We start from the raw sequence: 19,043 nt of genomic DNA, 5'->3' as shown, positions 1-19,043 counted from the left end.
ACTGAAAGAGGCTGTCTGGGGTTGAGAAGGCTGTCTTTTCTTTTGCTCTTTCTATGAGGGGAACCTGCCAGTACCCTTTTGTTAGGTCTAGGGTCGTGAGATATCGGGCTTTGCCCAGTCACTCTACCAGTTCATCAACCCTGGGCATAGGATAAGTATCAAATTTTGACACAGCGTTTAGTTTACGGTAGTCATTGCAAAACCTTGTTGTACCGTCTGGTTTTGGGACTAAAACTATAGGGCTGTTCCACCCACTTTGGGTTTCTTCAATTACATCTAGTTTTAGCATTTTTTTTACCTCTAAACTTATAGCCTCTCTTTTGGCCTCTGGGATTCGGTAAGGTTTAAGGTTAACTCGGACCCCCGGTTCAGAGACTAGGTCATGTTCAATTACGCTAGTTCTACCTGACTGTGTAGAGAAGACTTCTTTGTTTATTCTCACTAAATTCTGGACCTCTCGTTTCTGATGAACGGACAGGGTTTCAGCTATGCTAACCTCTGGGTCAGTTTCTCGATTCTCTGACGGACCACTAGGGTTAACAAGACCTCTCTATCTTTCCAGGGCTTAAGTAGGTTTATATGGTAAATTTGCTCAGGTTTCCTCCTCCCTGGCTGTCTCACCTTGTAATTTACTTCTCCCACTCTTTCCAAGACCTCATATGGCCCATGCCACTTAGCAAGGAATTTACTCTCTACGGTGGGAACCAGAACTAGTACCCTATCGCCTGGAAAAAAAATTCTGACCGTAGCACCCTTATTATACGTATTCCTCTGGGCCTCTTGAGCCTTTTCCATGTGTTCCCTCACTATAGGTAGGACTGCAGCTATGCGGTCCTGCATCTGGGCAACATGCTCTATTACACTTCTGTATGGGGTAACCTCGTGTTCCCAAGTCTCTTTGGCTATATCCAGTAAGCCCCTTGGGTGTCGGCCATACAATAGTTCAAACGGGGAGAAGCCTGTGGATGATTGGGGAACCTCCCTAATGGCAAATAACAGGTATGGTAACAAACAATCCCAGTTTTTCCCATCCTTATCGACCGCCTGGCGTAACATGCTCTTTAAGGTTTTATTGAACCTTTCCACTAAACCATCTGTTTGTGGATGATAGACTGAGGTTCTGAGATGCTTGATTTTTAGGAGTTTACATAACTCTTTTGTTACTTGGGACATAAATGGTGTTCCCTGGTCAGTTAAGATCTCTTTAGGAATTCCGACCCGGGTAAACAGAACTAATAACTCTTTTGCTATGTTTTTAGCAGAGGTGCTACGTAGGGGAACTGCCTCCGGATATCGGGTGGCATAATCTAATATTACCAATATATGATGATGTCCCCTAGCAGACTTTATTAGGGGTCCTACTAGATCCATAGCAATCCGGTCAAATGGTACATCTATTATGGGAAGGGGTACCAATGGGCTACGATACGCTTTGAACGGGGCGGTGATCTGACATTCTGGGCATAAGGAGCAATAATTTGTAATTTCTGCCAGAACCCCAGGCCAATAGAAACTTCGGAAAACCTTTTCTTTTGTCTTTTCCACCCCTAGGTGTCCCCCCAATGGGTGACTATGTGCGAGGTGTAATACTACATTACGGAATGTCCGTGGTACCAACAATTGTTTAGTTATAATTGATTTCCTTTTATCAACCCGATATACTAGGTCATTCTCTACCTCAAAGTAGGGGTAGGCAAGTGACCTATCTGGTTGGCCCGGAGTACTATTCTGGTCCCGTATATTCCCCCTTGCTTCCGCTAATGTGGGGTCTTCCCACTGGGCCTTCTTAAAAACCCCAGGACTGACCTCTAGGTCAGCGAAGGTCTTATCCTGTTCTGGGGTGGTAAGCGCCTGTTCAACATCTTGATTTGGGGTATACCCTACCAAGGTGGCCATGGGAAAGGGGATTTTACAGCACTTTTCCTCTTTCCCCTTTTTATTTGGGCCCTCGTCAACCTCCATTTCTGAAAAAGGGAACGGATTTGTTTCTTCTATTACTTCTTTATGGTCCGCTATTGAACTCTGGGCGCTATTCTGAGAGGAGGACCACATTTTTAGAAAATGGAGAAAGTCGGTCCCTATGAACACATCATGTGCCATTTGGGTTCTATACCCACTTTGAAATCTAAAGAACCAAACTCTGTTTCAATAAGAACATCCCCAGTGGAATATTCGTGATTATCCCCATGTATACAACAAATTGCCACTCTTTGTGAACTGTTTACCTGTTCAACACGCATTCGGACACTAGTGTAACCATACTCCCAGAGTCAAGTAGTGCCCGAACCCTCTTACCATTTACCTTTACAAATGCCCAGAGATGGTTATTCAAGTGGTCCTCTGGGCTAGGGCCCATACATTGAGACCACAACGAATAAGGTTCAACGCTGTTGCATTGCATTGGTTCAGTATTTAGTGGGCAGACTTTTGCGGTGTGACCCCTCTAATAACAATTTACACATTTAGGTACATAGTTTGTGTCCCACTTAGAGCCCTTTTTCGGCTCCCCACGTTGGCTGTTGCCCTTAGTATGCGAGTCACTGTTGCTGGTGCTGTGTGAAGGCAGTCATCGCTCTTCAGCCCCCCTTAACCCTGGCACCCTTTTACCGTCTCTGGAAGAGTCCTGGAACCTTGGGTAGTGGGGATGCTGCATGACTGTGGGTTGCAGGTGCTCTTCTGCTGCATTGTACCTTTCTACGAGGGCCACCAGCTCGTCTGCATTGTGGGGGTCACTCTGACTGACCCAACGGTGTATGGCAGAGGGAAGTTTCCTCAAGAACTGGTCCATGACCAACCGTTCCACTTCTGAGCGAGGTGGATGAGGTCATACATCTGGAATCGGGTGGCTTTATCCAACGTGATGGACCATGTGTGGAACCTTTGGGCGCGAACGGCCGTGGTTAAGCCGAGGCGGGCGAGGATCTCGAACTTCAATTTTGCGTAGACATTAGCTTCGGCTGGCTCTAGATCAAAGTAAGCCTTCTGGGGTTCGCCGCTTAAGAAGGGTGAGATTAGACTGGCCCACTCAGCTTCTGGCCAACCCTTTCTCTGTGCCGTGCGTTGAAAAGTGAGAAGATAGGTTTCAACATCATCCGAGGGCCCATCTTCTGAAGGTAGTGGCTTGCCCTGGTCATTTTCGGACTGGGGCTGCCTCTTCCAGTGGAGTCTTACTGATAGTCCCTCTCAGGATCTCGAGTTCCTGTTGTAAGCTCTGGGCGAACCGTTGTTGATCCTCTCTCAGCAAGCGGTTTGTCTCTTGCTGGTTTGCATTCACATTTTGCAGAGCTGCATTCGTCTGTTGCTGGTTTGCATTAGTCTCTTGCTGGGCTATTAACAGCTGTTGATGGGTTGCATTAGTCTCTTGCTGGGCTATTAACAGCTGTTGCTGGGTTGTATTCACCTGTTGCTGGATTTCCTTTGCGTCTTTCTGGGCAGCGACATTGCGCACCAGCGCACTCACCACGTCCTCCATCTTGTTTGGAGGAAAAAAACTTTTTTTTTTTTTTTTTTTCTTTAAAGTTCTTTAACCCGCAGACCTTTTAGTGTTCTGCCCGCATTCTCCACCATATGTGACAAACGGCTTACTCCGGGGCTCCACCGTCTGTCTGGGACTGTTAGAACACAGTCTTTTAGGGTAGGTTAAATGACGAGGCGTAACGTGCTGTTCCTTTAAACAGGCTATGCCTGGTTTATTCAGTCCCAGGCACTGAGACTGCCACAATGTATACAAAAGAAACACAAGCAAAACAAAATCCTGCTCACCTGAGCACTAACTTAACTAAGGTTTCCCTGACTCAGGGTTGGAGTGGCTTTTCCACTTCCAACAACAAAAATAAGGAACTTTGCAGTTTTAGAAAAAAGGAGTAGAATGGTTTAACCTGTTTGGGGAGAGGCTTTTCCCCTCTCTGCTTCCAGCAGCCTTCCTGCCTCCAAGCTCTTGGGGAGAGGGGAGAGGAACCAGGAAATCAGCCTTAAATACCTGATCTCTAACCAGCAGGACAGGTGACAGAAATCAGGCAGCAGACAAACCCTGGTCTGGATTCCTCATCCCTCAGTTCCAGCACTTGCCAAACTGTGGGATGGAGTGCATGCATTATGAGGCTGCACTTTACAGCCTAAACAGGACAGAAACTGTTCAGTATCCTGGGAGCCCTATATATGGAATTTATTACCATCCCCTGGTTTCTGTCACAATATATATTACATTATCAAAACTGGAGCAAAGAAACTGCCTTAAAAACAAACAAAAAAAAACAATTCCATTGCATCCTATGGGTTATTATTTTGATCTTACATTTTCTCTAGTTTTGCAGCTAGGATACTTTGCTATACAGTCATAGGGGGCCATGTTTCAAAATCTTCCAGCTTCAAAACTCTGGAACAGTTGGAGCAACAACAAAAAAAACAACAAATATCAAGTCAGTTGTCTCCCATGGAACCTTTTTCTTTGATGAAAAAAAATTGCTACAGTTTTGCCCTGATTTGCAGTCCGAAGACTTTGAAATATAGCCCTTTAAAACTACTGGAATCTTTATTGCTCATACAGTATGGGGTAACTCTATATACTCCGAAGTAGAAATTAGGTCATTTTTTTTACTTTGACGTCATTGAGGGTTTTCGTCCGAAAATGGCCCAAATGTCCACTTTGGAGTATATATAATAGAGTTAGCCACATAGACAGTGAAGAGCTACTATACATTATTTGTTTGGCTTTGCAAAGTTTTAGTATACTGTACCAATAATCCTGTAGTCATTAACTTTCACACTGAGTGCTTGTTGTTCTATCATAATATATTTTATGTCCGTATCAGTAAGCAAAAATTCTACTAAGGAAAATGTTCAAATATCTGAAAGGGGGACACTGTGGTTTGCATTGGTCATACTCAACAATATTATATACATAATGACGTTGTAGGTCCAATATTGTATATCTTGTAATCGACATGTAATCATACTAGAGGTGATGGAATAACATTGCAAACACAAAGTACCACTACGTTTTTCATTTACAGACTTACAGCTCCACTTTCTTTCTAAGGAAAAAATGATTTGTTTTATAAAGGCTCTTTCCGGAGTTAGGACATAAATATTGTATGAATCTTATAAAATAAGATCCAAAGAGCTGTGCCCCACTGTGCTTTGAAACCAAGCACGATACTACTATTTTTCTAAGGCGCTTTGACCATTGTTTATAACATAACCAACAGAATAACATTGACAATTAACTATAAGCATGTGTGCCGCTTACCCTGCACCATGAATGACAAGACCAATGAAGAAAATGATTGACAGATTATGAGTATACCAGAATACTTCATAAAATGACCTTCTTATAAGATCTGTGGATGAGGTTAAAATTAGGATGAGAGTCAAAGTAATCACAAAACCAGTGATGCCAGCTAACGTGACAAGTACTTCTTTGGTAACATTCTGGAAAAAGAACAAAACAAAAGTAATTAAATGAGACATATTAAAAACAGACATAAACCCCATCACTAATCAAGAGAACGTGTTATTAGGCAGTACTAGGAGTTTGCCAAAAAGGGCAAAGCGAGACTAAATGATGATTTTTGCCCTTTTTTTCTGAAACGATTTGAACATTTCCATACTGCCAACTACCGTTCATTACTGCTGTAAAATAATGGAGTAAAAGGGGTTTCCCTATAATGTCTCAACCATTTGGAGTGACTATCAATGATAGAATGACGGGCTCATTTCGTGCATACATTTCCATTCTCAATTGAAGCATCATTTTTCGGTCTTTGAAACCTCATTTCTTATTAAATTGAGTGATTGAATCTCGACAGTTACTGTATGTTCAACAAGATTTGTTTTCAATTGTACTGTAAGGTCATACGTGAGGTGTGTAGAGTGCCCAGGGAAAATGTTTTTTTATTTTATCAGAATCAAAAACTGCTATTGAAAAAAATCAATAGGAACAGAATAACTTACAGTATTGTAATTTCTAATTGGGTTTAAATAGCTTTCATTCGAGTTGTTTCCAATGTAAGAAAGCATGTTACATAGTGCTCCGGCTTCTTTTGATTGACTGATGTTATATCGCTCCATATTGATCAAATGTGCAATAATATGGATTGCTGTGTGAAATAAACAATGTGTGTTAATACAGCTCTTCACTTTGCAGTGCAAATATAATAGCTATTTAAACTAAACAAGAGAAAGAAACTATCATAGACAGGTAACATCTACATTCTTCTCTTTGTCATTGAGAAATCGTGCCATGCCAATAATTCGGCATTTTAGTGGTAGGAAACATGATATACCTCAATGCCCGCATGTGTTTCCCTTGATCCCTGAAAATGGATGCACTGATGAATGCTGTCCCACTCCTCACACTGAGGATTAGTGATTAGCACTCTGCTCAGCTTTGACACTGCATAATTCTCCCTCCATCATTATTCTATCTATATACTAGCTGTATACTGTAGGATGTAAAAATGCTGCTTAGCGGAATTTTAACATTTTAAAAAGGGAAGAGCTGTACTTTGTATAAGATTAAGGCCCATGTTTACTAAGTGGTGCTATGGTATTAGACACCTTCCAGCACCGGAAGACACCTTATTGCTCAAGTGAATGAGCTGTAAGGTTTCTTATGTGGTGAAAAGTGTCTTTACACCACTTCGTAAATATAGCTCTAAAATTATGTAACAGATTATCACAGGGCCTCTGACACGGCGGATACCACCAGTACTACTGTCCCGGGCCTGGAGAATTGATAATCCTACCACCTTGCCCCCACCCTTACGATGTCCACGCCCCATCCTCAGCCCCTCCTGTGGCCCACTGAATTCCCATCCATGTGTCTGTAGCTCCCTCCCATTCTCCGGATGTTGCTACTCCGTCCTACGCCCATCCACAAGTTGAAGGTAAGTTCACACGCAATCCTCCTCCATACTTGGGCTCCCCCCTCTCCTGCAGCCCTTCCTATTAGGGGGGGGGGAGATAGGAGGGCGGTGAAGGAGATGGTTTGGTTGGAAGGAGGGGCTGACTCAAAGGCTCAAAAGTCATTAAGGTGTCAAGTACTTACCTTGATAAATAGGTACATATGACAGAAACATGCATCTTGTTAGATGCATTCAATTATTTAAAAACTATTCAAGTTCTTGCGTTTTGTATACTTTAATTATGAGTACCTGAATAGTTTTGTCATCCTGAAATTTTTTACTTTCATTTTTAATGAATAAATTAATAGTTTTAACAGGATGTATGTGGCTGTGATATTTAGACTTTAAAACTTGATCTAAGTTGTTTACTAACTTTCTCAGAACATAACAAATGTAATTATGAAAAGTTCAGATTTTTTTTAATTGGCCACCACTGAACATTGGCAATCTGAGCAAATTGTAGCCAATCGCATCACATTAAATTTGACTCTGATTGCCAAGGTTCGGGCTGTCAGATTCCAAATATCCAAACTCATTAATCCCTTTAAAACATGATTATTAATGTTTCTTCCAAAAAGAGACATAGATTGTAGATTAGAGATGTAATCCAGTTTATTGTTTAGCATTTTACCCTTATTATTCAAACTAGTTTACCTGCTTCTGAGAAGATTTCCGTAATAATAGCAACATGCTCAGTGCTAGCTTAAGTAGTTTGTCAAATACTGTAAGTGCCTGATACTTTGAAAGCATATTTCACAAAATATTAATTCCGTCTTCTGAAAAGAAATAAAATGTCTAAAAAAACAACTGAGATATCTGACATAGCAACTAGGAAGGTTCCAGAATTAGATATCCACTGGCAAAAAGGGAATATATAAACCGTGTTATATTGAAATAGCAAAAAAAACATATTTTATTCAGCTGTTGAAAACTGAAATATATGATTAATTCATGCAACATGAACTGGCTTCTCATTTCCTCTTAATACTGAAAAGTGTGACAAACAACAGGGTTTCTGTATTAAGTTCCAAAAACAGCTGCTTCTGTATCAATTTGACGATAATCCTGTCACTAGGTAAATGCATCTCATTGTTACTGTATCAAACTATGTTAATGTATTAAAGTACCTTACACTTATTTTGCCCCACTTACATTATCATGCACTTTAATTCCTATGTGGAGCATCTGGAGAATAGTCACTTTATATACAATTCATCATGGAATCTATCTATTTCTGTTTTGCTTGCAAACGACAAAGTCTTATCATATATAAACTAAGTATCATTAACCAACGTAAATCATATCATATACAGTACATACGCTTATCTGTTTGACCCATGATAATTAGAGATGTGCGAAACTATCCGTAATGCATTTGAAAAATTAAGCCTTTTTATTCTCCCATATTCGATTCCCCGTGAAACGGCAAGCCTTGAAGGGTTAATAATGTGACAAAATATTAAGCTTTTAGCAAAATATCGCCAAACTGTGAGTGAAACGTGCGTGTCCTATTTATAATTTAAGCATTAAGTGAATGTGGAGATTTTAGGGATTTTCACAAATTAGCATATTAACTGAAACTGTTGTGCACCTTCACTTAATGCTTTGCGAGTTGCTGGTAAACTCTGACTCAGTTGCGGCTTTTTTCATGGCTAAAAAAGGGCAACATTTGCATAGTTTGCAATCTCATATGAAAAGTGTGCACATCTCTAATCACAATTACCTTACAAACAAAACAAAAAAATCCTCTTTCTACTCTAGCATTTGCAAACACAAAAACTGATTAGAAAATATTGTCCAAAAATAAATTTAAAAAAGAAGTGGTAGTCTGAAGTAGCTGTGACGATAAGTGCACAAGTGCTTATAGGGACATGGGAAATGGTGTAAAGCAGAAAAAAATATTGATTCATTTAGGGCCATAGGCTTAATTTGAAACATTTTTCTGAAGGCAATCTTATTTTAATTAACCTAGACAAGTGTGAAAATGAAAAATGTTGACATAAGTCTGCAAGGATAGTTTAATAATGGAATGCTGACACCAAAGCAGCACTTATAATACACCGGCATGTGTGAAGGCAAAAAGCCAGCATAAGCACTGCTCCCTTGAGTGCATTTTCAATTGTGCCCTTGATTACAGATAACATTGTTGTGTATCCTTCTTTGAACATGCAAGAGATCCAACAGGCTCTAATTACATCCTTTCCAATTTTAGCAATTAAAGCTTGCATTTGAAGTACTGTGAGAACCGATGAGAAATTAAAGGTTGGCATGTAAACATAGATATAAATGCACTTCTTTCAAGGTTGCTCATCGCTATTAGGAAAACTTGCTATTGACGCAGCAAGATAATGGTTGAGGCTAATAAAAGTAGGCTTTGTATCTTTTAGGCTCGGGAGAAGACGATTATGTGAGACAATGCTTGAAAAGCAACAGTGTATATTATTCTGCTATTTCTGTGCTCCTTTTGATGTCTCACTGATTTAGGGGCTGTGAACCTTGCATCTGACTTGGCAACTATTTGGGCTCTATGTATCAAAGCGCAAATCCTGTGGCAACTTCCTTATTTTGTCATAACTACATTGTCTGCAATGGGGTGAGGGATTTATGGAGCAAGTGGGAGGGGTTAGAGTACAGTTACATTTGTATATGGCCCTAGGTCTTTGTATTAAAAGATGTGCGGCTTGCAAGCTCAATTTACCTTATAAAATGGCATATAACTTCTCCAGAATACAGACGACCAGCTTTTGCTAAAAGCCATATAATTTGTACCATGTTAGTGTTGTTACCTTAAACCACCCAAACTTTACAGTGGTTAATAAATAAAGCATGAAATTATGTTGATATCCTTCTAATAGATGTTGCAGCATGTTCATTTTTACAACGTCTGAATTATGAAATGCTGCTGCAACATATGTACAAATGTTTGCTTAGATTATTACTAAAGATGGATAAATGAGTCAATATTTTATTTACAGGTCTTAATTCCATATTCTCTCATTTTGACATATGCTTTACTTTTTTTCAAAATTTTGAATATTCTCCCATTTTCAAAATGTTCCTAGTTGTTTTTTTAGATGTTTATTCTTAAATGTTTTGGTTTTATGTTTGTTGTTGTTGTTGTTGTTTTTTTATTAAAAATTTCTCGAAGTGTATATATGTTTCAAGTTTGTTTTCTTATTTTCACATTTTAGCATTTTTAAAGATTAGAATATTCAAAGATAAAAACAAATAGTGGTGACTTTTTTTGAACTCCAACAATTTTACATAATGTGGAAAAAATGCAGAAAATGTAAATTTGGGTGAAAAATGTGCCCATCTCTAGTTACTCCTTTTAGGTTGCACCTGCGTTGGTAAAGGCACCCAGGGACCAGTAAAATAAAGGTTAAGCTCGGCCCCTGTCCCCTGCCATCCTTCCCTGGGATCATCTGACCACCAGACCACTGAGCTATCCTGTTAGTACATGCCCAGCAGCCCCTTGCATCCTATGTAAAAATGTACACTTTATTCCTGTGTATAAAACTGTATTACAAGTATATCAATGTACAGTTAATAAATGTAGTGTAACAGGAACGCAGAGCCAGGGTCTCTGGACATGCAGGTCTGAGAAACCCATTGTGCTGCCTGCATGTCCAGAGAAAATGGATGCTGGTGGGTCTGGAGATGGAGAAAAGGGGCAGGGGAAAAGGGAAATGGTGTCCAGGGGCAGAGATCGGACCGGGGGGGGAGCATACACCATAAGACCGGAGCCATTTGCTGCCTCTCCAGTCAGAGCGGCACCAGGCCAGCAGGAGATATCCTGTCGGCAGGGGGAAGACATTGCCAAGTCCCTCTGGTAGCCGCTACGCTTGTTGGCCCATTTGAATTTCCCCTCCACAAAGCCTTTTAAATCTGGAAACCTGCCCCCAGCCCTGATTGGTCCATGGAGGTGAACCATAACTTGCTGATTGGCCCGTGAACTAAATCCATGCTCTGATTGGTCGCCAGTCCCTCTTCCATGCTTTCATATGGCAGGGGGGAAGATAGAAAAAGGGGACCCGATCAGCGCTAAACGACTCATTCGGACCCTCTCGTGTAAGTGATCTAAGTGGTGTGCTCCAAGGCTGTGCCGGAGACACCTGAAGGAGGATCGGAGAGCCCTAGTAAACAGGAGATTTAACCCTGCTTTGAATCTACTACAAGACTGTAGCTGAGCTGGAGATTTAAAAGGGCTCTGCCGCAAATTGCACCAGAGAGGTCAGAATGGTCCTTATCTAATCAGAGAGTTAAAGCAAGCCCTGGGTAAGCTTTTGATGTGGCACGCAGCACCTACTGTAGTTAGCCAAGATTTTCCCCGTATGCCCCATTTTTTGTGAGTATATCTCTGATTGTGTTTTTCTGCTGTGCTTGCTGGCTCTGGCTGGAAAAAAAACTGCTTTGTTCTGTACAGTGCTTTGATCCCTGGTATAAGCTCTGATCTCCCGTGACAGACGTTTTTTGGTGGCACAGCGATGGGATCACGAGGCTCAGAGTAAGAACACTCATAGATATTCTGGACTGAGTTGGTATTTGTAGGAGGACATGCGCAGAGGTATGCCATGGAGACTTTTTAAGGTGAAATTAAATAAGGCTTTTATTGCGCCTGTTTCTTTAACATAAGAAAATCATCCAAACATATGCAAATAAGGGGTCAAACAAAGCTTCTGTTCCACTTAGGAGTATTTCTAGTGAAACCTATGCAGTCCACAACTCCCTTTAGATTAGCATGTCTCCCAGTCTCAAACATATATCTTGATATGTGCAGATATACCAAAAAGTCTTATAAGGGAAAGTCTTATCTGTTTCTTGTAGGGGAATGCTTCTTTGTTCTTCTGGTGTCCACCCCTTTGGGCGATAAGGCAACGTCAGGATCCAGGTTTAGAAGGACTTTCCTCTGTGTCTTGCTGGCAGCCTCTTCTGGTAGGCTCAAGATGTCTGTCCCTATGGTCAGTCCCACAACTTGTGAGACTAAAGAACAATCTCCCTTCCTGTCTTCAAAGGCGGGCTTTTCTAACAAACCTAATCAGCCAGGTGGTGTTGGTTAATTGACTACCAGCAGTTAACACTGCTGGATTAGAGGCACATTTCCTGAACAGGGATAACTCCCCTGTTACATACCTCCCCTGTTCGTGGGAAGCTCGGGCTTGCCATGGCCAAAGCCCATCCTTCCACTCTCATTCGAGATATCTCTGTGACTTGAATGAGAGTGGATGGAGGAAGAGAACCCTCAGTCCCGCTGGGATTGGAGCCCTTTCTCCAGTTTATTCGTGTCTCCTCCCAAAGGTGCTTGAGATCAGCACTCCTCAGTCGCTCGAGGAGGACTTTTTCCAGGTATAGTCTTTTTACTGCGTGCGCTATCATGAGATTTCCCTCGTGTCGGGTGCTCGTCTTATTGTAGGCAGACTGTATGGCAACAGTTGCAGAGCGTTTAAAAATAGCCCTTTGAGTTTTCCGCTCTTGAAGCTGTCTCTCTGCACTTTTTCCACTCAATGGAGTTGCTAGTTCAGCTTCTTTGGGATTGAGTTGCAATTCCACATCCACTGCCAGAGAATGTCCCATCTTTTCAGCTTCATCAGCTAAGGATTCTTCTGGTTTTGTGTCAGCACGTGTACCTTTTTTTGTTGCCTGTTGGGTGGCTGAAGGTTTTGCTAGTGCTTGTTTAGGTGGTTCAAATTTTGCAACCTTGTTTTTCAGACGAGCGGTATTCCCAGCTCTCACTGTACCCTTGTCTTCATGGGTTTTTGTGGCTGTGGGATACTGACGCTTAGTCAGGGTCAATACTTGTAGAACTGTAATCTCATCCGCGAGGGATCCCTGTTTTTTGAGTGCATCTTGCAAGTCTCTTCTCAGGGAATTTATCTGCACACTTTGCTTTCTCTGAGCTTGCTTCCACATTTTCATTGTATTGTGAAGCACTGTGAATTTCTTTGCTCGGGCCACAGTTACTTGTCTCAGTTTCTGGACCTTCTTGTGCTCCCTTTTGTGCCGAGTCACCTGGGTTCTAAGCTTGGCCTCTTGCGATGCTTTGGTGATGCTCAGGGTAGCCTTCAGTTTCTCATGCTGCTTTGCGGGGACATACTGGGTAATCAGACGTTCCTGCAGCACTTGTACTTCTTTAGCAGCCTGCAGATTGTCTTCCTGCAGAGTTTGCTGCTTCTCCTCGGCCTTCTGGAGGTGCGTACGCAGACCTTGCAGATGGTTCTGCAGTCGGTGCCTGCTTCAAACTTCTCATCTTCCAAAAGTTTATTTATTTCTTTAAGCTCGTGCAGCTTTTCATTCTTTTCCTTGATGTAGTCTGTCAAATGAGAATTTTCTTCTTTCAGTTTTAAGTTTTCTCTTTTTAATCTTAAATTTTCTCCTTTTTCAGTCTCTGTACTATTCAGGGCCTCCTTGCAGTCCACCTTCCATTTTTGCACATCTGCTTGGAGGCGGGCTGTCTCCTGGTGTGAGACTTCCATCGCCAGGTTTAGGTTCTGAAGCTCCTTCTGAGAGACTTTGAGATCTAAGTTAAGATGGAGGATAGTTTTCTTTGCAATATCCAGCTCCTCAGTGAGACTGTGAAGTTCCTCTCTGGAGACTTCCAGTTCTGGGCGGCAGCTGTTGGTCTCATGATGTGAGGCATCCAGTGCTCTGCGGAGTGTATGAACCTCTTTCTGAGATACGTCCACCTCTGTGCGGACACTGTTGACCTCCTCTTGTGAGGCATTCAGCTCTACGCGAAGAGTGTGAACCTCTTGCTGAAAGACTGTCATCTCTTCAGTGCCTCCTCATACTTCTGCTTCAGCTTAGCCATCATTTTATCAGATTGGCTCTGCTTTTCATCCATGGCGGTAATAGTAGCATTTGCAGTATCTAGCTCAGTCTTGAGATCGTCCAATTCTGTCCTGGCCAAAGAGTAAATTGTGAGCACATCTTTCTGTAGCTTCACGTTATTTTTCTGTAGCTCTGTGTAACCATCTTTCTTTTGTTTCAATTGTTCATGGAACATATCACAGTCATGCCTGACATTTTTCAGGGCATCTTGAGGGCTGGTCAAGGGATTGACACTCACGGGTTCCGGCTCCGCTTCCATGGGATGGTTGGTTGAGGGTTCCTCACTGTTGGCACCGGACAGACACTTCTTTGGGGTACACGACTTCTGCCTTGGGCCCTCTGGATATTCGGTTATCCGCGGGACGAATTCTCCATTTTCTCTAGGCTGCAGGGCAACTCGGTCCCCTTTTTCTCCACAGGATCTGCGGACGTGTCTGTTCCTTCCACGGTAAGTGAAGAACCGCTTTTCTTTTTCTTTTTCCGCCTTTTTGTTTTGGATGGCTCCGTCCCATCAGGAATACTGGGGTCTCCTTCTTTATTTGGTACTTCAGCGGCTTCATTGTATACGCCAGGCTTTTCTTGCAGTTGCTTTAGCTGACAGAAATATTTGGTGATCTGCTGCTCCCGCTCTTTCTCCTGCCGATCATATTCATCATCATAGGGAGCGGTCTTTTCAGTTCGTGCCGAGTTCAGGCACCCCCACCATTCTTGGGGTGTTTTGTGGGTGTGACTCGGTTCGGGTTCCCCGTAAGAGATGTCTTCCTCTTTATTGGACTGGAAGGACCACTCTTCCGTGGGGTAGGGTTCATTACAGTAAAGCTGCATCTTTTCCTCCGTTTTGGGGCTATCAGGTGTAATTTTCTTCCTGACCTCAGAAGGCGCTATTGCAGCTGTTGCCACTGTATTTGCTAGAACCCCCAATTGTGGTAGTCTACAGGTGGGCATATTTTGCTTGTAGAGGTCGTAGCTCTCACAGGCATCTCTGTAGACTTTTTTTTTTCCCTTGGGTAAGTTTTACAATATCAGCAGTGCTGTGCACGCATTGTCTCTCATAATGTATACTGGATGTGTAGTTGCTAGGTAAAAACTTATGTTTGCTTTACACCATTTACTTACTAGGTGAAATCCCTCCGCTTCAGCCAAATAATGTGGTTTTCTGCTTGAGTTCAGTAATTTTCAGTCTCAACTTTGGGTATTATGGCATTCACTCTTCACACTTTGGGTGCCTGTTTTACTCCCAAGATACATAGACAGACTTTTACTTGCAGAAAAATAAATTATATTCTTTGCAGTGGAATATTTCTTTCACTCCCGGCAGGGTGACTCAACACTCAGCAATTGGCTTTGGGATACCTTTTACACAGCTCAGCGATTCCTTTTTCCCCAGTAGGGCAATTTTACCCTCAGCACTTGTTTACTGAAAATTCCCCTGCTTCAGCACAGTCTTGCATCAATTTTCACATTTTTCTGCATATACTCCATTTACACACTCGTGTGTCACCATCTGTATTCACTGCTTCAGCGAAACATTTGAAAACAACAAACGCCTATCCCTTTTAAGGGCTAACTTACTTCTTGAACCCTGACTATGGCTGGAAGGCAAAACCCCTATTTCAATTACCATATTACACTTTATTGTGATAGGCAAATAAGGTTTACCTGCTTCAGCACAGTCACTCTCTCCTCTTGGAATCGGGGAAAAGAGTCCATCTGTGGTTTTGTGGGTTTCAGTGCAGTGTAGACATCCTGCCTGGGTGTGTATCCCTTTAACTCTGGTCTCTGCTGCATGAGTTTCTTTGTTTATGTTGCTCAGGCTGTTCACAGGCAATCTCCGGGGCCCCTTTTAACTTCAAGGGCCACCTCAGTCCCAATTCTGACACCATATGTAGGAGGACGTGCAGAGGTATGCAATGGAGACTTTTTAAAGTGAAATTAAATAAGGCTTTTATTTTGCCTGTTTCTTTAACATAATAAAATCATCCAAACATATGCAAATAAGGGGTCAAACAAAGCTTCTGTTTCACTTAGGAGTATTTCTAATGAAACCTATGAAGTCCACAACTCCCTTTAGATTAGCAAGTCTCCCAGCCCCAAACATATATCTTGATATGTGCAGATATACCAAAAAGTCTTATAAAGGAAAGTCTTATCTGTTTCTTGTAGGGGAAGGCTTCTTTGTTCTTCTGGTGTCTACACCTTTGGGCGATAAGGCAACGTCATGATCCAGGTTTAGAAGTACTTTCCCCTGTGTCTTGCTGGCAGCCTCTTCTGGTAGGCTCAAGACGTCTGTCCCTATGGTCAGTCCCACAACTTGTGAGACTCAGGAACAATCTCCCTTCCTGTCTTCAAAGGCGGGCTTTTCTAACAAACCTAATCAGCCAGGTGGTATTGGTTAATTGACTACCAGCAGTTAACCACCACACTGCTGGATTAGAGGCACATCTCCTGAACAGGGATAACTCCCCTGTTACTGTATTGAACCTCAAAACCAAAGAACAAAGAATTTCAGGCACTCCGCTCACAGTTAGAGTACACCACACCCCCCCCCACACCTCCCCCCAAGTAGCCACATAGTCAACAAGTGACGCAAACCAGATCTTGGCATCCTATTACAAAGCCTGGAGCAAGGAACAACTCCAGAACCTCTGTGAAGAGAAGGATTTGGAGTCTAGGAACAAGAAGGACATAGTCACAGACCTTGTCCAGCGGGGATCCCCACCAGTGGCAAACCCAGCAGCCAGGGGAGAGTGGACAAGTGAGAGGTCACTAGCCAGGCAATCTGATTCATCTGATACCAGCTCCAAAGGCAGAGAAGCTTCTGCTCTGATCCTGACAACCAGATCACCACTGCACCATTTTATGCACTTGGGGATGCAGCTACACTGGAGCTCCAGCTGGAGGTACTGCAGTTGCTGACCGCTCAGGTGAGCAACTCTGCCTGACCTTCACCTCCCATGTACAGCTGCAGCTCCCAGTCAGGTCATCATCCCGGCTCTTCTACAGAAGCTTTATTTAATTTGATGAGAAGACCTACATTGACGGGTTCCTGCGATCCTTTGAGCAACAGTGCTTTATGCACCAACTACCAAAGGAGGACTGGGTAAAGTTTCTGGTTCCCCAGCTCAGCAGCAAGGCCGCGGTTGCCCAACAATAGCTGTACCGGGAAGATGCTATGAACTACACCATTGTAAAGGAACTTCTGCTGTCCAGGCATAAGATTACCCCAGAGACTGACCAGGTGCAGTTTCATGCCCTGGACAAAGAACCCTCATGACTCCCGTGCTGACTTTGCTGCCCAGTTAGCCAACCGCACCAAGCGATGGGTAGCTGGATGTGAAGTGAACTCTTTATAGGGCTTATTGGACTTTGATCGTAAACGAGTAATTTTTGCCAATGCATCCCTGAAGTCCGTGAGTGGGTCACGGACCTAAAACCCACAAACTTCCGGCTTGCTACTAAGATTGTCGATGACTTCATGGCAGCCCAACCCTAGCTTTGCTAACCAGCCCGACCAATCGCGCTGGCTACCCTGATGCCAGTGCACTGACCCTTCCACCCGCAGCCTTCCCAGCTCTCTGAGCCTCTGCTCCTGCCTATAGACCACCCACAAGGACCCTAAGCTCCAGAAACGGACGACTTCATCCACGAGCTGCAATGCTATGGCTGCAACCCCACCGGGCACCTGAGGCGGGACTGCCGCACTGCCCCTGGGGCCAGTAGACCCCACTCCCCACACCAGCATGCCATCTCATACATTAAGGTCAGCATTTCAGCCTTGGCCGCCCCACCAGTGACCCCAGCCACCAGGAATCAATTCCCAGTCAGGCAGCATGGTCAATCGGGTGTACAGCATATGCCCAGATGGCCTGCACCATTGGGAAAACCTTTCACAGGTATGTATGATTTAAATGACACACATAATACATATATGGTGATAGCACTTAAATGTTATCCATAACCAGTGTTCGACAATCCTATACATTTGCACGCCCGGGGAAAGTGGATTTAACATCTGGGCAAGCTCCTATTGGCCCAAGCAGCACACGTGTTTGTTTTTTTTAAATTTTCCTGCTCACGCGGAAATGTTCCCTGCTCGCGCTGAAAAAAAAAACTTCCCCTACCTGACAGCTGATTGGCGCGCGCTCCCAGGCTTTGTGGGCATGCAGCCAGGCTCTCTATGAGCCCACCCCAATGAGCGGCCAGTCTTTCTGGCCGGAGATCTGTTGGAGAGTAAGTACTCTCCAATCCTCCATCCTGCGGCCCCTCTGCTCTTTCCCTGCAAGCTAAGGTGTTCCCCCGATTCCCCCCGATACCCGCACGGGGCCGGAGATGCTAGTGGGGTTGTTCCCCCCTTCTCTCCCTGGTCCCGGCTTCCCGCGCGTGGCGGGAGATGGTAGCGAGGGTGTTCCCCCTTCTCTCCCCAGTCCCCGCTTACCCCGGCTTCCCGCGTGGAGGTGTTCCCACTTCCCGCTTCCCCCCAATCCCCGCGTGGGGCGGGAGATGGTAGCGGGGGTGTTCTCCCTTCTCTCCCCGGTCCCCGCTTACTCCGGCTTCCCACGTGGAGGTGTTCCCACTTCCCGCTTCCCCCCAATCCCTGCATGGGGCGGGAGATGGTAGCGGGGGTGTTCCCCCCCTTACCCCCTTGGTCTCTGCTTCCCCTCGGTCCCATGGCTGCCCGCACAGGGCGGGAGATGGTTGCGGGGGGGCAAGCGGGGCAGTGTTGGTGGTGCTTTGTCGCGCTGCCTTTCCTCTCTTCTTCCCCCTGTCCCATGTGTTTGTGTGCATGGGAGAATGTGTGTTTGTGCATGGGAGAGTGTGCATGGGAGAATGTGTGTGTGCATGGGAGAGGGTGTGCATGGGAGAGTGTGCATGGGAGAGTGTGTGCATGTGTGTGTGTGTGTGTGTGTGTGTAGGATACCAGAAGTGTCACCCTCCCCACCCCATCACCCAATCACCCCATCAGCCCACCCAATCACCCCGTCACCCCACCCAATCACCCCGTCACCCCACCCAATCGCCCCGTCACCCCACCCAATCTCCCCGTCACCCCACCCAATCACCCAATCTCCCTGTCACGCCACCCAATCTCCCCGTCCTCCCACCCAATCACCCGCCTATCTCTCACCCTCTGTCTCTCGCCCTCTGTCTCTCGCCCTTTGTCTCTCGCCCTCTGCCTCTCGCCCTCTGCCTCTCGCCCTCTGCCTCTCGCCCTCTGCCTCTCGCCCTCTGCCTCTCGCCCTCTGCCTCTCGCCCTCTGCCTCTCGCCCTCTGCCTCTCGCCCTCTCTCTCTGCCTCTCGCCCTCTCTCTCT

General features: G+C 44.3%; 1 protein-coding gene across 1 annotated transcript in view; it reads right to left on the bottom strand.

Moving 5' to 3' along the window:
* NOX3 (NADPH oxidase 3) overlaps positions 1-19,043 on the bottom strand; it is a 131,575-nt gene that overhangs the window by 87,714 nt on the left and 24,818 nt on the right. Inside the window, exons 5-6 of the mRNA XM_075596960.1 lie at positions 5,953-6,098; positions 5,249-5,430 (exon numbers count right to left, since the gene is read on the bottom strand). Of these exons, the coding sequence (XP_075453075.1) occupies positions 5,249-5,430; positions 5,953-6,098 (328 nt within the window). The remainder of the gene's footprint in view (positions 1-5,248; positions 5,431-5,952; positions 6,099-19,043) is intronic.

The sequence above is a fragment of the Ascaphus truei genome, chromosome 4 (genome assembly GCF_040206685.1).
Source record: "Ascaphus truei isolate aAscTru1 chromosome 4, aAscTru1.hap1, whole genome shotgun sequence".
NCBI lineage: Eukaryota > Metazoa > Chordata > Amphibia > Anura > Ascaphidae > Ascaphus > Ascaphus truei.
The sequence above is the reverse complement of the archived record's forward strand: the minus strand, read 5'-3'. Positions and strand labels throughout refer to the sequence as shown.